The sequence below is a fragment of the Natator depressus genome, chromosome 24, assembly GCF_965152275.1.
Source record: "Natator depressus isolate rNatDep1 chromosome 24, rNatDep2.hap1, whole genome shotgun sequence".
In the NCBI taxonomy this organism is placed as follows: Eukaryota; Metazoa; Chordata; order Testudines; family Cheloniidae; genus Natator; species Natator depressus.
This window is the reverse complement of record NC_134257.1, coordinates 10,317,568-10,341,917: the sequence shown is the minus strand read 5'-3', so window position 1 is coordinate 10,341,917 and position 24,350 is coordinate 10,317,568. Positions and strand designations below refer to the sequence as shown.

Here is a 24,350-nt window from a genome sequence, read left to right as displayed (position 1 = left end):
GATAGCATTGATGTTTGGGCCAAACATGGCACAAGTCACTGCATTCGCCCCGGGACTGTCACCCAATCCCCACCACACATCGCAGGGCTCGGGGCTAGGCAGGAGGGGCTCCTGCCTCCCGCCCCCCCAAAGATGGGGCTGGTGAGTGAGTCCTTGAGCTACAAGGGGCTGCATGGGTTGGGGGTGAAAGAAAGGCTGGAGGGAACAGGACCCCTGAGTTCTACTTCTAGCTCCAGGAGGGGATTGGCAGGTATTGGTCACAGCGGGGAGGCCTAGGTGTCAGGACTCCTGGGTTCTATTTCTTACTCCGGATGGGCAGGGGGGTCTAGAGGTTACAGCAGTGGGGGGCTGAGAGCCAGGGCTCCTGGGTTCTAGTCCTGATTTGGATGGGGAGTGGAGTTTAGTGGTTTGAGCAGGGCAGTTGGGAGTCAGGACTCCTGGGTTCTATTCCCAGCTCTGGGAGTGGAGTGGAGTCTAGTGGCTAGAGCAATTACTCCCCTTTTATGTCCTGGGGGTTCTGCGCTAGGGGAGGGGGTGGCCCTTGTGGGCATGGCTCTGAGCTTGCCGGTTAGGAGCTGGACCGCACGGCGACCATCTGGAGGAGAGCAGAGCTGCCCAGATGGCACCGAGCCTTCATGCCAGCTGGGCGCAGCTCAACCCATGGACACACGAGTGCTGTGGTATCCATAGCAATTCCCCTGGGGATCACTAACCCATAGTGCCCGGCTCTATTAGAAGCAGGGCAGAGTGGCAAGTTTTGGAAGGGCAGGGACCTTTCCCTACCTGGCTGCACTGGCCAGCCAGCTGTTCAGAGTGACCGAGGCTGAGAGCCATCCCCGGGGGCGTGCAGCCTGGGGGGCACTGGCCTAGGCCTCCCCAGTGGGGCAGGTGTGTGGGTCAGGCTGGCCAGCAGGGGGCAGGCTGAGTGCTCAGGGATCCCGCACAGGGCACAGGCTCTCACCTGTCTCTGGCAGCCCTCCACGATGATGAGCTTCTGCTGGGGGGAGGTGCGGGCAAAGACAATCTCCGTGTGGTTCTTGAGGATCTCGTCCAGCTGCTCCCCAGTCATGTCCTTGAGGTCAGAGCCGTGCACCACACAGGCCTTGGCTTCCCTGTAGGGTGAGACAGCATCAGGGCTGGCCAGTTCCCCACAGCCTGGACGGGGGACCCTGGGAGCCAGGGCCAGCCTACCTAGGGTTGACTTGACCAACGGGGATGTTGAGCCGGGCTGCAATGTCCTCCACCGTCTCGTTGCCCTCGGAGATGATGCCCACACCCTTGGCGATGGCCTTGGCGGTGATGGGGTGGTCACCGGTCACCATGATCACCTGGGGGTGGAGCCACGCAGCAATCAAGACATGGACACTGATGTGCAGGGCCCAATGCCATGGCAATGGAGTTGGGAGCCAGGATTCCTGGGTTCAGTTCCCAGCTCTGGGAGGAGTAGGGACTAGTGGTAAGAGCAGGGCAGCTGGGAGCCAGGACTCCTGGGTTCTATTCCCAGCTCTGGGAGGGGAGCAAGGTCGAGTTTTTAGACTGGGGATGGTAGCTGGAAACAGGACTCCTAAACACAGCGGGGAGTGGGGTCTAGTGGTTAAAGTAGGAGCCAGTGGGTTCTGCTCCTGACAATGCAGTGTCTGGGCCAAGGCATCATGCCTGCTGGGTTTCGCACAGGGTCCCTGGCTTTGTATCCAGCATGGCAGCAAGCCAAGCTGGCTGTCCGCATGGCCCCACCTGCGTGGGCTGCTCTGCCCCCAGCCTGGAGTATGGGCTCGCCTGACCTGGCAATGAGATCTCTGCCTAAGGGCCTTACCTTAATCCCTGCGCTCCGGCACTTGCCCACAGCGTCAGGCACAGCCGCCCGGGGCGGGTCGATCATGGACATGAGCCCCACGAAGCACAGGCCGGTGGTGGGGAAGTTGATCTCGTCTGCGTCAAATCTGAACCCCCGGGGAAACTTGTCTTGGGGCAGGTGGAGGTGGCAGAAGCCTGGGAGAGCCGAGAGCGCCAGCGTGAGCCACAGCCAGACACCCCCGCCAACCCCGTGCACAAGCATCCCTGCCCTGTTGTTACTCCCAATCCCCCCTGCACACACACACGCACGCACGCACGGTGTTCGCTCTTTCACAATCTCCCCCCGTGTACCCACCCCCAGCCCTCCCCCCCACAGTGCCCGGGTGCCCTCACCCAGCACTCGCTCCCCCAGCCCGCCCAGCTCGAGGTAGGCGTTCTGGAAGGCATCTCTCATCTCCTCGTCCAGGGACAGTTCCTGGCCCTGCGCCAGGATGGTGGAGCAGCGGTCCAGGATGCGCTCCGGCGCGCCCTTCATCACCAGCAAGTAGCCCTCGGGGTTGTCCTCACGCTCGTGGATGGAGAGCTGGAACACAAGGGGGAGTCGGCTAGGGGGAGCCACGCTGGGAGGACGGGGCTTGCCTCCCTCCAGCGCTGCACCCCGCAAGCGGCCGAGTCCCCTGCCACTCCCCGCATGGCCGCCCCAGGACCTTTTCTTCTGTCTCTCTAGGTCCTCCCATCCTTTTGCCTCCAACTCACCTGCTCTCCTCTGCATCCCATCCCAGTGTCACTCCTCACCCGGCCTCTGCCCCGGCTGCTCTCCCTGCACACACAGCCTGAGCAGGCCTGGGGCTCCCTTCCTCCCTCCAGCTCCTCCTGGCCCTGTGTCTGGGGGCTCAGCAGGCTGTGGCTGGGAGCTGGTCTCTGGCCAGAGTGCAGCCTCTTGTCTATGCCCAACTATTATCCATGGGGATTGAATCTGCTGAACGAATGTTGGCAACAGCCAAGCTCAGCTGGCTCAGCTGGGGACTGGGGATGCTGAGGGACTGGGAGGCTGGGAGCCGAGTGGCCAGCGCCCCACTGCGCAGCTGGGGGCTGAGGATGCTGTGGAGCTGGGAGCCGAGTGGCCAGTACCCCACTGCGCAGCTGGGGGCTGAGGATGCTGTGGGACCGGGAGCCGAGTGGCCAGCGCCCCACTGCGCAGCTGGGGGCTGAGGATGCTGTGGAGCTGGGAGCCGAGTGGCCAGTACCCCACTGCGCAGCTGGGGGCTGAGGATGCTGTGGGTCTGGGAGCCGAGTGGCCAGCGCCCCACTGCGCAGCTGGGGGCTGAGGATGCTGTGGGACCGGGAGCCGAGTGGCCAGCATCCCACTGCACAGCTGGGGGCTGAGGATGCTGTGGGACCGGGAGCCGAGTGGCCAGCACCCCACTGCACAGCTGGGGGCTGAGGATGCTGTGGGGCTGGGAGCCAAGTGGCCAGCGCCCCACTGCGCAGCTGGGGGCTGAGGATGCTGTGGGACCGGGAGCCGAGTGGCCAGCATCCCACTGCACAGCTGGGGGCTGAGGATGCTGTGGGACTGGGAGCCGAGTGGCCAGCACCCCACTGCACAGCTGGGGGCTGAGGATGCTGTGGGGCTGGGAGCCAAGTGGCCAGTGCCCCACTGTGCAGCTGGAGGCTGAGGATGCTGTGGGGCCGGGAGCCGAGTGGCCAGCGCCCCACTGTGCAGCTGGGGGCTGAGAATGCTGTGGGACCGGGAGCCGAGTGGCCAGCACCCCACTGCGCATCTGGGGGCTGAGGATGCTGTGGGGCTGGGAGCCAAGTGGCCAGCGCCCCACTGTGCAGCTGGAGGCTGAGGATGCTGTGGGGCCGGGAGCCGAGTGGCCAGGGCCCCACTGTGCAGCTGGGGGCTGAGGATGCTGTGGGGCAGGGAGCCGAGTGGCCAGCACCCCACTGAGCAGCTGGGGGCTGAGGATGCTGTGGGACCGGGAGCTGAGTGGCCAGCACCCCACTGCACAGCTGGGGGCTGAGGATGCTGTGGGGCTGGGAGCCAAGTGGCCAGCACCCCCACTGCATGGCTCCTCCAAGGGGCACAACTTTCCCGTAGGCCCATTGCATTCCCACACTTATCCCCAATGCCATCTCCAAGCCACAGCCCGATTCCCTCCCAGTCGCACACTGACCCCTCCGCCAACCCCACAGATTGTTCCTGATCTGTGCCCACATCAATGCAGCTTGTGCCCCTCTGAGCCCCGGACCCATGCCCCAGCCCACCTGGTACTTGTTGGTGGAGTTGAAGGGAATCTCTGCCACTTTGGGGTTCTTGTCCCGCATCTTCTTGACGGAGCCGCAGGAGAGCTGGATGCACTTGAGCAGGGCCGACTCGGAGGCGTCGCCCGCTGTGTCCCGCTGCCGAGGGGAGAGGGGCCATCAGTGCAAGGCAAGGGCAGACTGGTGGGGTGAAGGGATGAGAGGTGCGTCTGGGGTCATGGTCAATGGGAGGGCAGTCATGACCATGGCCAATGGATGGGGTTGGGTAGTGGAGCCCTGGCCAACAGGAGGGAAGGTGTGGCTGGGGTCACAGCAAATAGGAGGGGAGGCAGGGTGAGGCCATGACCAATGGAAGAGGAGGCATGGCAGAGGCCAATGGATGTGGAAGTGGGGGAAGGCTATGGCCAATGGGTGAGGAGGCAAGGTGGGGCCACAGTCAATGTGGGGTGGGGGAGGCGTGGCTGGGGTAGTGGGTCCCTGGCCAATGGGAGGGGAGGTGTGCGTGCTCTGGTCTGGCACAACAGGTGGATGGGCTATGGGGCTTACAGGGCATTGCTGGTGGATGGGCCGTGGGGTTCGGTGGGTATTAGTCTGATCTGGCGCGGCTGGCGAACGGCCTATGGGGCTTGCTGGGCATTGCTCTGAGGCTGACAATCCTGCGGAGGCAGGGAACAACCCAGCCACGGGCTACGGGTCAGACTGAACAGCCCCTGGCTCTGGGATCTGGTCCTAGGAAAGCACACTCCCATGGGCTGCTCTCTCCCCAGGCTGGCCCTGTGTGCTCTGAGGCCAGCTCCCAGGCCAGGGGTCCGGGCAGGACAGAGCTCTGGCAGCGTGGCAGAGGCTGGGGGCTGTCCAGGCCCCCTGGGCATTCTGAGCCCATCTGGCTATGGCCAGACGGCTGTGGCTGTGGGATGCCAAGATCCCACCTCAGTGCAGCTCCTCACGGCCCCCTCCTTGTGCTCACGTGGTGCCCCAGGCAGGGATCAGAGCAGCGTGAAGGACATGGAGGGACAGGGGGAGACCTTCAGAGCCCATATCCCCTGGGAATTCTGGTGTGCTCAGCGCTGGGACCCATCTCACTTGTGGGAGCCATGCAGGGAGCCCGGGAGTGAGGGGTGGGGTCCGGGAATCCAGCTTGCCTTGGAGATGGAGACGTTCTCTTGGCCTGGCTTGAATACGGCTCGATTGCACAGGCCGGCAATGCGGGCCAGGGCCGCCCAGGTGGGCGAGCGCTTATCGAAGGTCGCACCTGGAAGGAGACACACCAGTCAGCCACATGACCCCTCCCTGACTCCCGACCATAGGACTGGAGCCGCAAGCTGAGCCCCACTGCCTGGCTGCAGCATTGTCATGTACAGTGCCCCCTGCTGGCCAAGGCTGGAGAAGTCAGGAACTCCCCCCACAGCCAGTGCTCCTGCCCCACCCCCTACACCATCCCCTGCCAGGAGAGGCCGGGATGGAGTAGCCAGGATCTTTCCTACAATCTCTAATCCAGCAGATCCTGCTCCTGGGAGGTGCCCAGGCCTCCAAACCAGAGCTGCCCGAAGTCAGGTCCCATGGGATCGAACCCAGACAGAGGCAAACAAGGGAAAGAAGAGCCAGGAATTCGGGAGAGGAACATGGAACACAGGTGCTGTGTGCGAGGGCTTGTCACATCCACCCTGCAGGCCCTGCCCAGGGCACACTCTGGGGCTCAGCACAGCTGACCCTGCAGTGCCACAGGTTCCCCCCTGTACCCCCACCTCAGCCCTGCTCTGAGGCAGCACCAGGGGTTAGACAGATGCAGGTCGGGGGAGGCAAGGACGGCTGGGGCAGGGGGATGCGCAAGATGATGAGTTAGGGGTGCTGGTAGCCAGAGTGAAGGTGGTGGCAGGGGGCACGGATGGGGTGGCAGGAGGCACAGGGGGCATGGGTGTAGGGTACAGAGCCATGACATGTGGGTGGTGATGACAGGTGACAGGTGGGCGAGGGCACAGGTGAGGGGACAGTGGTGGGGGGTGAAAGCATGGGTGGAGATGGGGGGTGCAGGCAGTGGTGGTAATGGGGGGCATGGGAAGAGATGAAGGGGGTAAGGTCACACAATGGGGGCGTTGTGTGAGAGGATAGGTGCAGTTGGCATGGGGCATGGGTAGGGATGGGGGGTGAGGGCACACGCAGTGGGGGAGTGTGACGAAGTGGGAATATTTTGTAATATTTGTATGAGTCCTGTTTGTGCCTCAGTTTCCCCTCTATGCTGCATTGTTACCCAGTGTGTGGAGACAGACAGTTTGCTCTCAGGGCAGGCTCAGGCTATGTCTACACTTCACACCTTACAGCTGCACCACTGTAAGATCTCCCATGTAGCCGCTCTGGGCCGACAGGAGAGAGCTCTCCTGCCGGCATAATTAAAGCACCCCAACGAGCAGCAGGAGCTATGGCTGTCCACACTGGTGCTTTTGTCAGTGAAACTTACGTCGGCCAGAGGTGTGTTTTTTTTCACACCCCGACTGACAAAAGTTTTACCAGCAAAGTGCTAGCGTCATCTTAGACTTAGGTGGCAGTGATAGTGGCAGGGGTGCGGGCGGGGTGTGGGTGGTGGTGGCAGTCCCAGGGGTGCGGGCAGTGGTGGTGATAATGGCAGGGGTGCGGGCGGGGTGTGGGCGGTGGTGGCAGTCCCAGGGGTGCGGGCAGTGGTGGTAATAGCGGCAGGGGTCCGGGTGGGGGTGCGGGCGGTGGTGGCAGTCCCAGGGGTGCGGGCAGTGGTGGTCATAGTGGCAGGGGTGCAGGCGGGGTGTGGGTGGTGGTGGCAGTCCCAGGGGTGCGGGCAGTGGTGGTGATAATGGCAGGGGTGCGGGCGGGGTGTGGGCGGTGGTGGCAGTCCCAGGGGTGCGGGCAGTGGTGGTAATAGCGGCAGGGGTCCGGGTGGGGGTGCGGGCGGTGGTGGCAGTCCCAGGGGTGCGGGCAGTGGAGGTGATACCGGCAGGGGTGGCAGTCCCAGGGGTGCGGGTGGGGGTGTGGGCGGTGGTGGCAGTCCCAAGGGTGCGGGCAGGGGTGGTGATAGCGGCAGGGGTGCGGGCGGGGTGTGGGCGGTGGTGGCAGTCCCAGGGGTGCGGGCAGTGGTGGGTGGTGATAGCGGCAGGGGTGCGGGCGGGGGTGTGGGCGGTGGTGGTGATAGTGGCAGGGGTGTGGGCGGGGTGTGGGCGGTGGTGGCAGTCCCAGGGGTGCGGGCAGCGGTGGTCATAGTGGCAGGGGTGCAGGCGGGGTGTGGGTGGTGGTGGCAGTCCCAAGGGTGCGGGCAGTGGTGGTGATAGCGGCAGGGGTGCGGGTGGGGGTGTGGGCGGTGGTGGCAGTCCCAAGGGTGCGGGCAGTGGTGGTGATAGCGGCAGGGGTGCGGGCGGGGTGTGGGCGGTGGTGGCAGTCCCAGGGGTGCGGGCAGGGGTGGTGATAGCGGCAGGGGTGCGGGCGGGGTGTGGGCGGTGGTGGCAGTCCCAAGGGTGCGGGCAGGGGTGGTGATAGCGGCAGGGGTGCGGGCGGGGTGTGGGCGGTGGTGGCAGTCCCAGGGGTGCGGGCAGGGGTGGTGATAGCGGCAGGGGTGCGGGCGGGGTGTGGGCGGTGGTGGCAGTCCCAAGGGTGCGGGCAGGGGTGGTGATAGCGGCAGGGGTGCGGGCGGGGTGTGGGCGGTGGTGGCAGTCCCAGGGTGCGGGCAGTGGTGGTGATAGTGACAGGGGTGCGGGTGGGGTGTGGGCGGTGGTGCCAGTCCCAGGGGTGTGGGCAGTGGTGGTGATAGCAACAGGGGTGCGGGCGGGGTGTGGGCGGTGGTGGCAGTCCCAGGGGTGCGGGCAGTGGTGGTGATAGCGACAGGGGTGCGGGTGGGGTGTGGGCGGTGGTGGCAGTCCCAGGGGTGCGGGCAGTGGTGGTAGTGGCAGGCAGAAGGACACAATGGTGTGGGAGGAGCATGAGTGGTGGGGGTGTGGGCAGGTACGCCAGGGTGGTGACGGCATTGGTGAAGGGGAAGGAGGTGGTGGAGTGGTGATGGCACAGATGGCAGGGGGCACAGGTAGAGAGGGCAGGGGGAGCAGGTGGCAGGTAGCAGCGATGGTCTCTCACCAGACTGGTCCTCGGTGGTGTCAGCCTCGTGGATCTGGTTGTCGAACCACATGTGGGCGACCGTCATGCGGTTCTGGGTGAGGGTGCCCGTCTTGTCGGAGCAGATGGTGGAGGTGGAGCCCAGCGTCTCCACCGCCTCCAGGTTCTTCACCAGGCAGTTCTTGCGCGCCATGCGCTTGGCGGTGAGGGTCAGACACACCTGTGGGCCAGGGGAGAGGGGGGTCAGAGCAGGTGAGGCAGGGGCAGGATTTGCACCCGGTACTGCCAGTGTGGTCAGATCGCCCTGCCCTGGCTGTGCCCGAGGGGCCTGGCCAGCCACCCAGCCCCGCCCTTGGGCAGTGCAGGAGCGGAACCTGTTACCGTGACGGTTGCCAGGAGCCCCTCCGGGACATTGGCGACGATGATGCCGATGAGGAAGATGACGGCCTCCAGCCAGGTGTAGCCGAGGATGAGGGAGAGGATGAAGAAGGAGAGGCCCAGGAAGACGGCCACCCCGGTGATGAGCTGGATGAAGTGCTCGATCTCCATGGCGATGGGGGTGCGGCCCACCTCTAGCCCCGAAGCCAGCGAGGCGATGCGGCCCATCACTGTGCGGTCCCCGGTCGATATGACGATGCCCCGGGCAGTGCCTAGTGCAGTGGTGGGGGAGGGGGACAGGTATTTCAAGTACTTCTGTGGGGAAGACTGGAACTGGGGTGAGGGGTTCGGGGCTGGGAGGGGGCTCAGGAGGGACCGAGGATTGAGGGACCCCAACATTGATGCAACTCCCCCATGCACCACTTGATTGGGCCCTGGGTATCCTCTCAGCCCTGGACCACGAGCCTTTGTACCTCCAGGGATCCACTCGAACCCTGCCTGGTGGCTATTCTGTGCAACGAGCTTGTGGGGGTCTCAGCCCATCCCACCAGGCTGGCCCCTTGTTTTCAGCATCAGGACTGGACGAAGCCCCTCACTCTTAGTAGGCAAGCGCGTGCCATCCATTGGGTGGGTGATGGGCCTGGCAAGGGTTGAGGCCTGGCTTGTCTCTAGGGTTAGGCCCTTCTCTGAGCAACGGGCCCCCCAGCCTCCAGGGCTCTCTGTTCAGCACAGCATTCCCTGTGGCCCGTCTCTCAGCACAGTGGTCTGTGTGTCATGGCCAGACCTTCCTGGCATCACGGCTCAGTCGCCTGCCCGGGCACCCTCCTGGGAACTGCCTCTGCAATTTTGGGGTTAGGCTGCCCTGGGGGCAATAACCCCTTTTATTTCCCCCCAGTCTGGCCATTTCAACTGCCCTTTGCTCAGTCCCCCCCGCCCCTCTGATTCCTCATCACCACCCCTCCCCAAAGCACACTGATTTCAGGGCTCCATAACCGCTCCAGGCTCAGTGCCGGGGGGCACGTGGGGCAGAACTGCAGATCCAGGGCCAGGCCCTAAATTGAGCGAACTAGGTGGCCCCCTCCCCCCTTCACCTTCCACACAGTTGGTCGAGAAGAAGCAGATGTTGCGGGTCTCCAGGGGGTTCTCGTGGGTGAACTCGGGGGAGCGGGTCTGTGGCTCCGACTCGCCCGTCAGGGAGGAGTTATCTACCTGCCGAGGAAACGGGAGGCCGGTCAGGGGCCTCGGGGCCCAAAAGAGACAGAGATGGGAGGAACAGACAGACAGCACGGGGGCAATCTGCCCCAGTCATTATCAGTCCCCTGCCCCGTCACTGGCATCAGCCTATAAGCTCCGATTCTGCCCGAATAGACAGTTGGACACCCCCCCTACTCTTGGGACACCCCCCCTACTCTTGGGGATCCCATGTCCCACCTCTCGAGTGCCCCCCATCCTCAGCACCAGTTCCCACGGGGCCCTCTGCAGAGACCATGGGCTGCTGGCAGGTTCCCTCATCCCACGCAGCTCACTGCGGGCGCCTGGCAGCTGCGCTGCTGGAGGGGGGGCGGGGGAGAATGTGGACGCTCAAGCTTGGGGATGGAAGAGGGGAGGGGTTCCGCAGCTGGTATGGGGAGGGTTGGATTCGGGGTGCTTATCATCGTGGGGCAGGGGAGGCATTAGGGCCCTTATCAGGGCAGGCTGGGGGGTTTCCGAGGGTGCCAAGGTTGGGCTGGCAGTGCTGCTCCCTCAAGGGGCTGGCCATGCTGCAGCCGGGCATACAGGGACAGCACGGCCTCCACTTTCACCCCATCCCTGCAGGGGAGTCCTGGACTCCCATGGGACCTGGAGATTGGGCCGGGCCGAGACCCTGCAACCTCCCCCAGGCTGTCCTGACATAGCCTGCTACCCGTGGGGTGTGCCGCAGCGGCCCCTCCAAGAAGGCAGACACCAATATCACCCTTTATGGCCCTGTGGGTAGATCTCATACAGCCACGAGAGCAGCAAGGCCTCTTTAGCCTTTTCATGTAAGATCGACAAAGTAGGGTCCATCTGTCCAGCTGGCCTGTCAGTCCACAAGGCTAAATAGAGCAGCACTGGCTGCCCTATAGCCGGCCATGCCTCCCTCTCCTCTAGCCTATGAAGCCCCCACACCAGCCCAGGGCACAGTCCCGCCATCCTCACCTTGCAGCCATGGGAGGAGATGATGCGCAGATCGGCAGGGACCCGGTCTCCCCCCTTCACCTCCACCAGGTCTCCCACCACCACGTTCTCAGCGTTGATCTGGATCTTCTCGCCCTCCCGGATCACCAGGGCTTGCTGCCCAACACAACCGGAAGGAGAGGTAAAGGCAAGAGGAGGTAAAGGCAAAAGGTGCACCCAACTCCTGCACCCTGGAGCCCCCTGTAACGCCCCAGCCTGCTGCGCACCGCTGACTCCCATCTGACCTGATGGGTCCCAGCCCCTCGTGGGAGAGCCCTGCAGAACGGTCCTGCCGGCGGAAGCTGTGAGCAAAGCTGCAAGTGCACGTGGTTTACCTTGCGCTGGCGTGTCCTGAGCCCACCCCCACCCTTACCCAGGGCTTGGCCTGCTGCTGGGCTCAGCTGAACTCCCAGTGGAGTTCTGGTCTCACAGTGTGTGTCGGGGGGTCACAGCTGCGCCCCCTCTTCCAGCCAGCAGAGGGAAGTGCTGCCCACCCACCACTGCAGCTGCTCCTCTGTCCCCACCACCCCTAGTGCTCAGCAATCAGCTCCATTAGGATCTTCTCTCTCCGGGCTGGGAACGCCTGCCTTGCGGGCTCTCCTGCTGCCAGCCAGGCAAGGCATGGCACCGGCCTGATTCTGATCTCTCTCCACTTCAGTGGGGTGACTCTGCCAGCGGGAGAGGGGGATCCCAGCCCATCAATGCAGCGTTTCAGAGACTGGCTGGAAGGAGGAAGCACGGAGAGGTAGGGACAAAATCAAAAGCTGAGCACGGTTGCGTCCAGACTCAGAAATGGCCCCGTGTCTGCGCTGCCAGCTCAGGGAGGAGGTGGATCCCCCAGACGGGCTCAAGGACCCCTGGAGAGCCTCCAGCTCTGTATTCTCCTCTCCCATCACTCAGCGATGGCCTGGGATATTTCTGCAACAACAGCTCTTGCAACACCCCTGGAATCTGGGAACTCTGGGTCTAAAGACATCTGCTGCTACTGAGCTAAAAGGCCATTTCCCCATGGCTGTTGCGGGCTCATCAACTCCTATTTGTGGCCCGGCCACCACTAGAGGGAGCCAGGGAACCACTCTGGCTGGGTTACCCGCTGCAGGGGACCGGCCGAGATCTTAACACCCTGAAACTGGACTTGGACCCATGTTTCCCAAATGGACCAAAACCCCAGACCCTGCCCCAAGCCTTTACAGGTGTCCCCAATCCAGATTCCACTTGTGCTGCTTGGTTGTCTCTCCTGCCAAAGAGATTTAGGATCAAAAGGGAGGCTAAGAGGGGAAAATTCTTCCCTCTACTGGATGGAATCAGAACTGCTTGGCTGTGTCTCATAGGTCCTATATTGCTAGCAGTCAGTGAGGATCCTCCTCTAGCTCAGGAGGCTGGGCCTTAGGGCAGGAAGACCCAGGTTCTATCCCCCATGAAGTGGGCACTCCTAGGTAGCTGTGGGTTTGTTGCAATCAATGTTTTGTAGCTTGACCATGACCCTTCCAGCCTGAGTTGCCTTTATTCCGGTGGTCAGTCTCCTCCCATTCCATGCCATGTGGTGCCAGCAGGGTGCAGAGGATGGGAGAGGGGGGCTCCTACCTGTGGTACCATGTTTTTGAAGGAATCCATAATCTTGGAGCTCTTGGCCTCCTGGTAGTAGGAGAAGCAGCCAGTGACTATGACCACAGCAGCTAGCACCACGCCCAGGTACAGCTGGGGAGAGAAGGAGACTGTTCAGACATAGGGGATTCCTTCACCCACTCCCGCAATGCAGCCACCCCTGGGGTGGGACACGGCAGCTGCTTAACAGATGCACAGTGATGCTGCCCAGCAGTTTAGGACAGGAAGTGACAAATATCTGACCCTGTGAGGGGAAGTAGGTAATTCCTGGAGATGGAGTTTGGCCGGGCTAACACCCCCACTGAGATCAAAAGTTGGTTCCTTAATGAACGCAAATAGCTGGGACTTGGGCTGGTGTCTCATCCCAAAGGCGAGGCCCTGGCCACTATGCTCAGTACTGGCTCCACAGGGAGAGCGCCCCCGACTGGGCCACCCTCACCATTCTCTGCAGCCCCCAGTGCCCCCTAGCACCGCACTGGAGCTGTGGGGCCAGCCCTGAGAGTGAAGGGAGAGTACCCGCTCCGGAGCCCTTTCCTCGCTCACTGCAGCACTTGCAGGTCTCCCGTGCGGGTGGGACGGCTGCCGAGGCAGAGCTGCCGCGTGTGTTACTACAGCTCTTATTTAGGAAACAGGGCTGAGTCATTTTGGAGCCTGCCTTCAATGCCGGGGGACAGTGAACCATTCCTCACCCATCCCCCAATGCTGGGAGTGTCCAGGTGGGACCAGTTCACCCCGGCTCTCCCTGCCTTGGCCAGGAGATGCTGCTCACTTGGTCTGGGTTGAGTTTGGTGAATCAAAGCCCAGAGCTGACCGAACGGATGAGACCCACGGACCCTGCGCCCAGGCCAGGTTCTCAGAAATCTCTGGGAGGCTGGGATGAGACTCTATGGCCCTGCCATGCAAAACCTGGTCACACCCCTTAGGTAAGACCAAACCCCCCATCAAGTTCAGGCCAGACAGAGGGTCCCCCCTGAATCCCCCCACCACCACCACCGCAGCGTTAGGGGAAGGACAGAAGCAGGGGAGTTTCAGTGTGGTTCCATTTAGAGGTTTGTTCAACCCCCAGAAACTCCAGGTGTGGGGTGGAGAATCCAGCTGAACCCAGCCCTGGGACGCAGGCCAGAATGACTTGGTTCACCCCGCCCCTGTCTGATCTGCCCCGGGTCATGTGGCTCACGTTGTCGTTGGCTGGCTCATCCTCCATCACGGCCTGGATGCTGTAGGCCAGGAAGCAGAGGATGGCGCCGATCCACAGCAGGATGGAGAAGCCCCCGAAGAGCTGGCGGCAGAACTTGACCCACTCGGGGGTGGTCGGGGGGGGCGTGAGGGCATTGGGGCCATCCTGCGCCAGGATCTCAGCTGCACGGGTGTTGGTCAGACCCTGCCCAGGAAGAGGGGGTTCGGAGGGATGGCAGGGGAGCGAAGGAGTGACACAGAACCCAGAGGAACGACAAAACGGGGAGGAAGGAGGAAGGGACAGAGAGAAAGAGCCAGTTACGTGCTACCAGGGTTCAAAGCACCCAAAAGCCGGAGGAGCCCCCATATCCCTGGCATTTCACACTGTTGGCCCCTCCCCACTGGACCCAGTGCACTCAGCAGCTGGCGAAGGGAACGGAGCCACTACCCAAGGCTCCCTCCCCTACATCACAGAGCCCTGGGGGGCCAGTTCTCCTGAATCCTGCACTGCTCGGTGCAGCCAGGCTTGGGGGCAGGGGGAGGGGTCCCAGAGAAAAGCCCCTCCCCCACCCTGCCAAACCACTCACACTGCAGGGGAAGGGCCTTCATCTTCCCCAGGGGTCTGCTGGGGCTTCTGGGTGGGGAATCCCTCCCCCAGTGGGGCTTCTGGGGGGACCCTTCCCTGTAGATCTGAGCACCAGGTGAATGGAGTGGCCCGGACACTGCCTGGAACCTGCACCCCAGGAGCCTGGGAATCAGGGCCCAAACCAGGCTGACCCATCCTAAGGGAGGAGTGAGGGCAAATTCTCCAAAATCTGCCAGGGGGTTGAGGTCAGATGGCGGGGTGGGGGGGAGGGGGAGAAGCAGGAGGGTACCTGCGATGGCTGATGCTGCAGCGATTGTCATCAGGCAGTGGTGTAGGGCAGGATGGCAGCACAGCCTGGAAACTGGAAGGCAGGGAGCGAGGAGTGATGGGGAGGAGGGTGAGCGAGGGGTGGAAGGAGAGGGGAGGTGGGATGAGAGGGGAGGGGGCAAAAGGGGAGTGGAGGGTGATGGGGAGGGAGAGTGGTGGGGGAGAGGGCAATGTGAGGGAGGGGCACCAACCCACAGACACTGACATATCCTGACTTACCCTGGACAGATCCACCTGGTATTTCCTGCCCAGTTCATCCAGAGACAGCTTGTGATCATCCTGCCAGGGGAGAGGTGGGGGAAGGTCACAGTGAGACTAGCAAGAGAGCTGAATGTCCTGGGAACAGAACCAGATCCAAAGGGCTCATCTGGCAGAGCACTGGCTCATCAGGGCCTGCTGTCCATGACTTCCTGGGGTGAGGCTGGCACCTGGAGCCACCGGGGCAGAGAGACCCCAGCCACCCACAGTATACAGGGAAAGCAGATTTGGAGTGTAAGAGACACTGTCCATCTATGGTACCCACCCTTCATCCACCCACCCTCCTGCACCATCCGTCCATCTATCCAGCCAGCCATCTGCACCATCCATAGAATCATAGAATAGAATCATAGGACTGGAAGGGACCTCGAGAGGGCACCCAGTCCAGTGCCCTGCCCTCATGGCAAGACTAAGTGTTATCTAGACCATCCCTGACAGGTGTTTGTCTAACCTGCTCTTAAAAATCTCCAATGATGGAGATTCCACAACCTGCCTGGGCAATTTATTCCTGTGCTTAACCACTCTGACAGTTAGGAAGTTTTTCCTAATGTCCAACCTAAACCTTCCTTGTTGCAATTTAAGCTCATTACTTCTTGTTCTGTCCTCAGAGCTTAAGAAAAACAATTTTTCTCCCTCCTCCTTGTAACAACCTTTTACATACTTGAAAACTGTTCTCATGTCCCCTCTCAGTCTTCTCTTTTCCAGACTCAACAAACCCAATTTTTTCAATCTTCACTCCTAGGTCATGCTTTCTAGACCTTTAATCATTTTTTTTGCTCTTCTCTGGACTTTGTCCACATCTTTCCTGAAAAATGTAGCACCCAGAAATGGACACAATATTCCAGTTGAGGCCCAATCAGCATGGAGTAGAGTGGAAGAATTACTTCTCGGGTTTGGTTTACAACACTCCTATACAGCCCAGAATGATGTTTGCTTTTTTTGCACCTGTGTTACACTGTTGACTCATATTTAGCTTGTGATCTACTATGACCCCCAGATCCCTTTCTGCAGTACTCCTTCCTAGGCAGTCATTTCCCATTTTGCAAATTGTCTTATTTACCTTATTATCTTATTATCTTACCTTATTATCTTCTAGGTGTTTGCAAATTGATTGCTTAATTATTTGTTCCATTATCTTTCCAGGTACTGAAGTTAAACTGACTGGTCTGTGATTCCCCGGGTTGTCCTTATTCCCCCTTTTATAGATGGACACCAGATTTGCCCTTTCCCAGTCCTCTAGAATCTCTCCCGTCTTCCATGACTTTTCAAAGCTAATCGCTAATGGCTCCGATATCTTCTCAGTCAGCTCCTTGAGTATTCTAGGATGGATTTCATCAGGCCCTGGTGACTTGAAGACATCTAACTTGTCTAAGTAATTTTTAACTTGTTCTTTCCCTATTTTAGCCTCTGATGCTACCTCATTTTCACTGGCATTCACTATGTTAGACGTCCAATCACTACTAGCCTTTTCACTAGCCTCAGTGAAAACTGAAACAAAAAAGTCATTAAACACTTCTGCCATTTCCACATTTTCTGTCATTGTTTTTCCACCCTCATTGAGTGTCAGGCCTACCTTGTCCTTGGTCTTCCTCTTGCTTCTTATTTATTTGTAGAATCTATCCACCCATCCATCCACTCACCCACCTGCACCATCCATCCATCCATCCATGCATCCATCCACCTGCACCATCCATCTATCCAGCAGCCAGCCATCTGCACTATCCATCCATCCTTCCACCCACTGTTTCGGTCTCCTACTGCCTTGGTGTCTGATGCTAGGTGCTGATCAGAGGGGTGATCAGCGAGATCTAGCAAGGATGGGGGGGAAGCAACCTCACAGCCACATAAGCGTGGGGGAGTGACCTGCCTTTGTGGGGAACACAGCCCGGCCCCCAAGCAATGCTCATGGGATGGAGCGGATCCTTACCAGGTTCACCTCCTTCTTCAGCTCATCCAACTCCTTCTCCTTCTGCTTCTTCTTGCCACCACCATTCTCGGAGGTGGTTGCCGCCGGCGAATACTCCCTCCCAACCTGCCAGGGAAGGGGTGGGGAAGAAAGAGGGGTAGCGTTACCTCAGTGGGCAGGGGACCCCAGATGCCACACAGACCCACGGGGAGGAGAGAGACGCAGGGAGGAGGGGCATCCCAACCCACGGCAGCCACGCGGCACGAAGGTCACAGGCAGGCATGGGAGCCCAGGACTGTGTGGGCTGTGGTCACCCCCTGGTGGGCGAGGGGGTGCCAGTCTGTATGTTGGGAGCCCAGGAGAGGGGGCCCCTGACCCCTGACCTTTGGAGAAGTTTGGATGCCCACTGGGCCCATCCCCACTGCTGGTGGAGCCAAAGTCTGATCTTTGGCGATGCTCAGATCCAGAACCGGGTCAGAGTGTCCCCCTGGCAGAAGGCGCTGGGTGGCAAGTGGGAATGAGCTCACTGCAGACAGAGCCCCCTCCGCGGCCCCCCCCCCAGGTCCTCAGCCAGGACTTCAGAGCAACCAACGCAGAAGAGAACCTAGCTCTGGCCACCTGGCAGCTCAGGACAGCCCAAGTGTCCTGTCCCCGGATGCTCTGGGCCTCAGACAAAACCTACGCAGGTCTCCAGGGAGCGGCTTCTCCTGCAGCAGGGCTGAGAGATTCCTGGTTTCTCTCCCACAAGCTTGCTGTGGCAGGTCAGGCCTGGGGGAGACGAGACCCATGAGTGGACGAGGGGGGGTCGTGTTCCCCTCCCCATCCCAAGTCTGGCTGCAAGAGATCAGAAAAGGGGGAGTACAGCCAGGAACAGGAGAATGGATGTTTCCTTGGGCTGCCCTGTCTGTGGGTCTCTCTGCACCAATTGCCTCTCATCTTACACTTAGATTGGAAGCTGTTTGGGGCAGGGACTGTCTCTTTGTTCTGTGTTCGTACAGTGCCTAGTGCCATGGAGTCCCGGTGCATGGGTGGGGCGCTGAGGTGCTACCGTAATACACCTAATAAATAACGTGCAGCGCCTAGCACCATGGGGTCCTGGTCTGTGGCTGGGGCTCTGACACACTACCATAATACACCTAATAAATAACATACAGCACCTGGCACCATGGGGTCCCGGTGCATGGGTGGAACACTGAGGCACTACCGTAATACACCTAATAAATAACGTACAGCACCTAGCACCGTGGGGGTCTCGGTGCAAGGGTGGCGTTCTGAGGCGCTACCATAATACAGACAATGACTGATCATAAGCATTGAGTGCTGGTGAAGGACACCGGTTTGACAGGCCTGGAGAGGAGGCTCCGTGTAACCCCAGAGCAGGAGCAGCCCAGGCAGGGCCGACTCCCCGCAACCCCCAACCATCCCATCACAGTGCACCCATGGAGAAGGGACCAAGTCTCCATGGCCTGCTAACTCCACGGCCTCTCTGCCGATCAGGATCGGGGAGGAGGCGGTGCCGCCCCAACACACTGGGCTGAGACCTGCCAACTCATTTCACAGTTCAGGCCATGATGCAGCTGATTGATTCGGGTGTCTAGAATGCTGCTGGACGCAGGTGTCTCTGTGTCAGCCCCAGCACTCAGCAACCCCCTCAGCAAAGAGCCCCGAGCATCCCTCCCCAAAGGCCCGTGTGGGGAGGCTCTGTGAGCGCCTGGATCCCAGGCCCCTGCCCGCCTCCAGGCCCAGAGGTTTAGCTACCATGGGGCTAGCAGCTCAAGCTACCTCCAGCTGTGGACCCAGGACACAAGGGGGGAGGTGGGTTCAAAGAGCCACTAACAATCTATAGGTACAAGGCTCCTTTCCCCAGGCCCAGCTGCCCTCCCAGTCCGAGGCCAGGCTAGGGCCAGGAGCCCAGCGGGAAAAGGCTTCTGTCCTGTTGCCCAGCCCCTTACAGTCCCCTGAATTAGAGCTGGAGGGCTGCATTATAACCAATGCCCTAGGGGTAAATGGCTCCTCATCACCTTTGCTCTCCACAAGCCAGCCAGTCCTGCCCCAGGACCAGACTGGAGCCAGTGCCCCCAGAGGGGAAAAATACAGCCCACAAAATACACCCTTAAAGGGACACTGAGGATCAGCATTGGCCTGATGCCAGCTCTGGGATTGCAGCATTTCTGCCTTGCGCCCAATGCCATGGGCCACTGGCCTTCCCCATGGAACAACCAGATGGGGTGGGGTGGGGGTGGGGTGCAGGAATGGATTATACCACGAACTCCTCCCTCCACTGCTGACCCACAGTGGGGTCTGTGGTGCTCAGCTGGGGCGGGGGAGATGCTGGATCTTTGCTGCGGTCTCCAGTTTGGGATGGGGCCAGGCGTTGCCCTACAGCCCCTTGGACCGATGTCCCAAGAATGGCCAGCGACAACACCCGCCTGCACTCCAGCTGTTGGCAAGGAGCCCAGCGGGGGAGCCGGGGCGTCTCCCCTGCCAGGGGGAAGCAGTTGCTCCAAACATGCTTTCGAAAGAGCCTGCTGGGTTCCCCAACCGATAGTACTGAAAAGCCCGGGGGCAGGGATGCCAGCTGGTGGTACAGTCTGATGTGGGGCCCAGGACACCAATCAGGAGGGGCTGGCCGGAGACCGGCAAAAAGGCAAAAAGCTACAAAAAGGGCGAGAGGAAATGAGCGGTTATGTTGGTTAAGCAGTGTGGCCTAGTGGGATTTATGACACCTGGGTTCTGTTCCTGGCTCTGCCGCTATTTAGCCACTATTCTGAGCTTGTACAGCACCTTGCACAAGGGGACCTCATTTTTGGTTGGTCCTGCTCCGTGCCTCAGTTTCCCCACATGGGACAAATGATCCTGACCTTCCACTATAAAGCGCTTTGAGATCTATGCCTGAAAAACGTGCTAACAGGCTCATTACTCACCACGGTCATCAGAAGGGCATCAGAAGGGGCAGCTGAGCAGACATCTGGGGGCTCTAGTGGTCGGGTGATGAAGCCCCAGGCTCAGCAGCCAGCCTGCCTGTCCCAGGTGCTCTGGCCGATGCGGGTCTGGGAGGGAGGGGTGCTGGGAAGTTCACACTGACGGAGACTCTGACAGAATTTACGGCTGTTGGCTTCTTCTGCACACCTGAGCCTCATGCCCGGGGAAGGTCTTGGGAGTAAGATCTGCTCTGGAGGCAGGGGCTGCTCTCCAGCAGGCCAGGGTCACACTGGCTCCCCGCCCAGCGCTCAAACTGGAGCTGAGATGAGGTTCAGAACTTTGGGCAACTCCCTCCCAAATGCAGGGCTTGTGGCTAACATGGGCCGGACTCCTGGGTGCTCCTCTGAGCTCTGCCACTGACCTGCAAGTCACTTTCATGCTCTGTGCCTCAGTTTCCCCCTCTGCAAAGTGGGGATGATCCTGATGCCCCTCCCAGGGGTGTCAGGCTCAGCTCGCACATGAGTGTGAAGTGCTTTAAGATCCTCCGAGGGACGGGCAAAAGATCATGGCCCTGTGGATGATGGCATTCCCAGTGCCCCTGACCCCAGTCTGCTGGCGGTGCTCTGACGATGGCAGACTGCTTCTGCTCCATGCAGGAGCCCCAGGGCCAGAATGCCAGGAGAGAGGCTATTCCTATCCCAGCATTCCCACGCGCAGCGGTCACAGGGAGTGGTGGGAATCACATCAGGATTCCCGCTCTCGGGAGCTTCCTGCCCCGGTTTATGAGCCCAGCAGCCCAGAGAGCTCGGGGAGGCAGCTGGTGTTTGGGAACCGAACTCAAGCCCCAGATAACACATGGGGGCTGGGGGAAGGGGGAGCTGGGACCTCTAGCTGTCCTGCCAATGCTGCCCTGGCATAGACAGCGCTTTGCCCTGCATGCTATGCCAGTGACTTCACCCTCCCCAGGGACGCTCTGCCAAAGCAGGGACACTGAATTCCCCTGGTTCCTGCCGCTTTGGGCTGGTGGCTGCTCCTTAGGGGGTTCTGGGATTCATTACTGCGGGTCCCTGGGAGGAGGGGCTGGGGTTGCTTGAAGGGAGACTGGCATGACCTGGGATGATTCCCCTGGCCCTCCCCGCACCAGTGGGGCATCAGGGAGCCTAGCGGGGCATGGGCCCCCATGGGCGATGTGGGGGTCGAAGACGGGGACTCGAGTGCGCAGCTTGTGTGAGCGGGGCCAGGCAGCCGGAAAAGCAGCGTTTATTCAAAGGCAGAAAATAAAGAGGATCTCGGCTCTGTGCTGTCATGGAAAAGTCCCCCCAGTGCCAAGAACAACTGCTGTGAGCAAAGGGTCAAGTTACGGCGGGGGGTGGGGGGGGCGGGAGTAGGATGGGGGGAAGGGAGGCAGGCATTGAAACTGTTAGGTACCCTTAAAGCAGCCACAATTTGGGGAGAGTCCTGGACAAGGCCAGCCTGCCAACTGCAACTCCCCATGTAGCATTATGGTGCATTTCCAGAGCATGTCTCCCTGCCCCCAGCCACGACTACGGGGTGCATTCTGCACAGCCCCAGCTATGATTTGGGGGTGCCCTCTTCACAGGCCCCGCTGGTTTCTGCCCCAGGCTCTGGGCCTCTCCCTTTCCCCTGTATCAACAGAAGCGGAAGACTTTTCCCCGGGGATGGGGGCGCTGGCTCCAGCTCCAGCATGCCGGGCTCCCTTTCCTCCGGCTCCACTCTTGGGAACTGCCTGTAACAGTGTGAGAGTGAGGGGGACAGGTGCAGGCCCAGGGGGATCTGCTGCAGCACAGTGAGAGCCAACCTTTTCAAAGGCAGCCCGAGTCCAGCCCCCTATCCCCAAAGCTAGGCCGTGAGCCTGGGTCTGGGTCAGCAGGCTCCTTAAGAAGACGGGGTAGGAGGCTGGAGTGCACCCTCTTAAAGGAGTCTCAGATTTGCCACTCCAGATCACACCCCCTGGCCCATCTAACCCAGCAGCCCCCTGCTCTGGATCAGGCCGCCTGGCCCCTCTGTCTAGTAGCCCACTTTCCTCCATATCTGAACAGGCCACTGGTTCATACATGCAGTAGCCCGGCGTCAGCAGCTGTCAAGATACAACTTTCCTGCCCAACATCCCTCCTCCCCCTGCACCTGGCCATATAGGCAATGACAGATCCTTCCTGACCCCTGCAGCTCCCCACCCTGCAGCATGAGAGTCGGTCACCCCACCCTTGGCCCCCTTTGCATTTTACAAACATATCTCCTGCCCTTTTTGGCTCCGCCCATGTGGGTGGCCCCGGTAGCCCAGTTATGGCACTGTTTGGTGCTGCCAGTCCAGGCAGAATCTCACAGTCTTGGGACACAGCTGGTCCCCAGGGCGACTCGATCAGTTTTGCAGCCCAGACAGGGGCCATGTTTGACTGGATCCTATTTGACTTGGTGAGGCAGATCCAATTAGGGAATGATTTCCTGGGGTTTATGATCAGGGCAGCAAGGAGCTGGCTCCCCGCACCCACCCCAGGGCGATGCCAGAGGGCGCTGGTCTGGAAGGGAAGTCATGTCTGTCTCCAGAGACCGGAGGAGAGTCTGAGCCAAAAATTCCCCTGTAGGAAGAAAGAGAGCAAGGAAGAAAGCATCTCTCAGGCCATGAATGGGGAAGGGAGAATAGAGCCTCCTTTCTGCTCCATATAAAGGGCTGAATAGTCCTGGCACTTCCCAGGCACTTCCCAGGGTTCATGAGTCCTGCCTGTGGTTTCCATGGCTCTTCGGGATCCTTCGCCGTGCGGAGAGGAGATAGCTAAGGAGCAATCTCTTCTGTTTGACCACCCCTTGCTCCCAGCAAAGATCCCAAAGCACCTTCCAGGATCTGCTGCCCCAGCTGCCGAAACGCAGCCCCCTCTGGGGGTGGATGCAGCAGCCAAGCGGAACAGAACCCCATGCCCATCTGTGTGTGGGCAAGGCCGCCAGGGTTAACACACTGCCTCTTGCCATAAGCCGCCCTGGATCTTTAATGACCACGGTTAGGCGAACATTACTTAAAGACGGCACTTACAGCCAGCCACCCCTGCCGTCACCAGCACCACCCCCTAAGCAGCCAGCATGGACCTTGTCCTGCTTTGGGGGCTCTGGACTGGGGGCAGAAAAGCCCCCCAAAGCTGGGCTAGTACAGGTGGGAGCCCCTATCTTTCAGTCGTAGAGGCTGGATTACCATCACATGGTACAGCTGGTATATCTCTGGGAATATCACCCCACCCCCCTTGCCCCAGCTCTCTGCCCCCTCCCTCACAACCTCCAAGTGCCAAACGATGCCCTATAGAGGGACTTTCGAGCAGCAGGAGGAGACCTGGCAGAACGAGCCTCTGCCTGTAGTCAGTAGCATAGGTGAGTTAGATGCTTTGGGCCCTATCCTGAGCTCCTCATGTCCCCCACCCCCAGTCTCTCACTGGGCGCACTAGCCACAGGATCAGGGCCATTACAGGAGTTTTGCTCCTTCAGCCAGCCATGCTCATGGGGCTGCAGCTCTGATCCCGAACACTAGAGGGGGGCCCAGAGCTCCAGGCTGGGATTTACATGGGGCCAATGGCCTGGAAGAATATTACAGGTCCTAGACCCCCACACACTGCCCCAGCTGTGCCTTGCCTCTTCCAGGTGACTGGGTGGGGCAGAGACCTATACAGGGAGTTGCTGGGGGCCAGATGAGAAAAAGCCCCGACTTGGGGAGCTTACATACACCTGCACCATGCCCAAGGTACAGAGCTGGACTGTACCAGGACTCCTGGGTTCTGTTCCCAGCTCTGGGACGGGAGCAGGGCCTGGTGGTTGCAAGGAGGGTCACAGGACTCCTGGGTTCTGTTCCCGCTTCTGTGACTGACTTGTAGTGAGAACTTAAGCAAATCGCTGCTCGACTCTGTGGCTTGGTTTCCCCAGCTGGAGGGGACCACACAGGGTGCTGTGTGGCTTAATTAACGTCTGCCCAGAATGCCAAGAGTCTCAAGGGGAGGGGGCTCGAGAAGGGTCCCGTGCCTTCAATAGGGTCCTTTCACTCACCCGTGAGACTCTGGCAGCCAGAGCCCGACCTACGATGGAGTTTGGATCCGAATCCCCACCTGAGCCCTGTCCACTGTGCCTTTCCATAGATCTCCCCTAAGCCAATGATTCCCAGGGATGGGGGTCAAGACGTGACCCTGTGGCTCATCTACACCATCCTCCCTCCTGCATCTCTTTCTAGCTGGCATCTCTTGGCAGGCAAGTGCCATACCCGGGTGGCTGCACAGAGAGTTGTGAGTGAGGCGCCAGACCCTGAGCTTTAGGGGCCACATCTGCCCAGCAAGAACTGTCTAAATTCCCCAAATCCTGTCCCAGCGGGCACTGGGCTCAGCATGACCCTAGTGTGGAGTCTCTGAATGGGGGGGGTCACATTTCTTTTGGTCCCTCGACAGCCCCAATCAGGAGTCTCCCCGAAGACACTGCAGTATGCTCATGTAATATTTCTTTTGCTGTGGCATCTGGCTGGCTGTCATTTTCAACAGTGCAATGAACTGGCTAGTGCATCTGTGCATGACTGCCTTCAACTGGCTGGGATCCCAACTAATTAGCTGTGTGTCGTAGGCTTCATACTGCTCCTAGGTAATGGGGATTCTCCTTTTGCTCAGGGGTTGTTTTGGAGCAGGTGGATCAGAGTTCTGGTCCTGCTGCGGATGTGAAGTTTTCAGGGGTGCCACGGAACACAGAAATGTGACAATTGGGGCAGTTCTCACAGAGAAATAACAGTGAAAAACTGCATCCTGCTTCATTTATGTTTCCTCTGACCCCAAAAGTGTCACCAGAGCAACAGCTGTGAAATCTCTTCTTGCAAGATGCTGTATCAATGTAAGA

The 24,350-nt window shown here is 60.2% G+C and overlaps 1 protein-coding gene across 2 annotated transcripts in view; it reads right to left on the bottom strand.

The window, feature by feature from the left end:
* The window catches only part of LOC141977351 (sodium/potassium-transporting ATPase subunit alpha-2), a 33,217-nt gene that overhangs the window by 5,806 nt on the left and 3,061 nt on the right, over nucleotides 1-24,350 (bottom strand). The window contains exons 1-15 of one of the 2 annotated variants that reach the window (XM_074938794.1): nucleotides 19,484-19,507; nucleotides 16,581-16,685; nucleotides 14,615-14,674; nucleotides 13,484-13,687; nucleotides 12,286-12,399; nucleotides 10,684-10,818; nucleotides 9,597-9,714; nucleotides 8,509-8,777; nucleotides 8,149-8,347; nucleotides 5,202-5,311; nucleotides 4,063-4,197; nucleotides 2,188-2,377; nucleotides 1,814-1,989; nucleotides 1,192-1,328; nucleotides 962-1,112 (exon numbers count right to left, since the gene is read on the bottom strand). In XM_074938794.1, the coding sequence (XP_074794895.1) occupies nucleotides 962-1,112; nucleotides 1,192-1,328; nucleotides 1,814-1,989; nucleotides 2,188-2,377; nucleotides 4,063-4,197; nucleotides 5,202-5,311; nucleotides 8,149-8,347; nucleotides 8,509-8,777; nucleotides 9,597-9,714; nucleotides 10,684-10,818; nucleotides 12,286-12,399; nucleotides 13,484-13,687; nucleotides 14,615-14,674; nucleotides 16,581-16,685; nucleotides 19,484-19,492 (2,112 nt within the window). In that variant the 5' untranslated portion in view covers nucleotides 19,493-19,507. Of the gene's footprint in view, nucleotides 1-961; nucleotides 1,113-1,191; nucleotides 1,329-1,813; nucleotides 1,990-2,187; nucleotides 2,378-4,062; nucleotides 4,198-5,201; nucleotides 5,312-8,148; nucleotides 8,348-8,508; nucleotides 8,778-9,596; nucleotides 9,715-10,683; nucleotides 10,819-12,285; nucleotides 12,400-13,483; nucleotides 13,688-14,614; nucleotides 14,675-16,580; nucleotides 16,686-19,483; nucleotides 19,508-24,350 lie in introns of those variants that run through there. The other variant, XM_074938793.1, reaches the window with a different exon arrangement.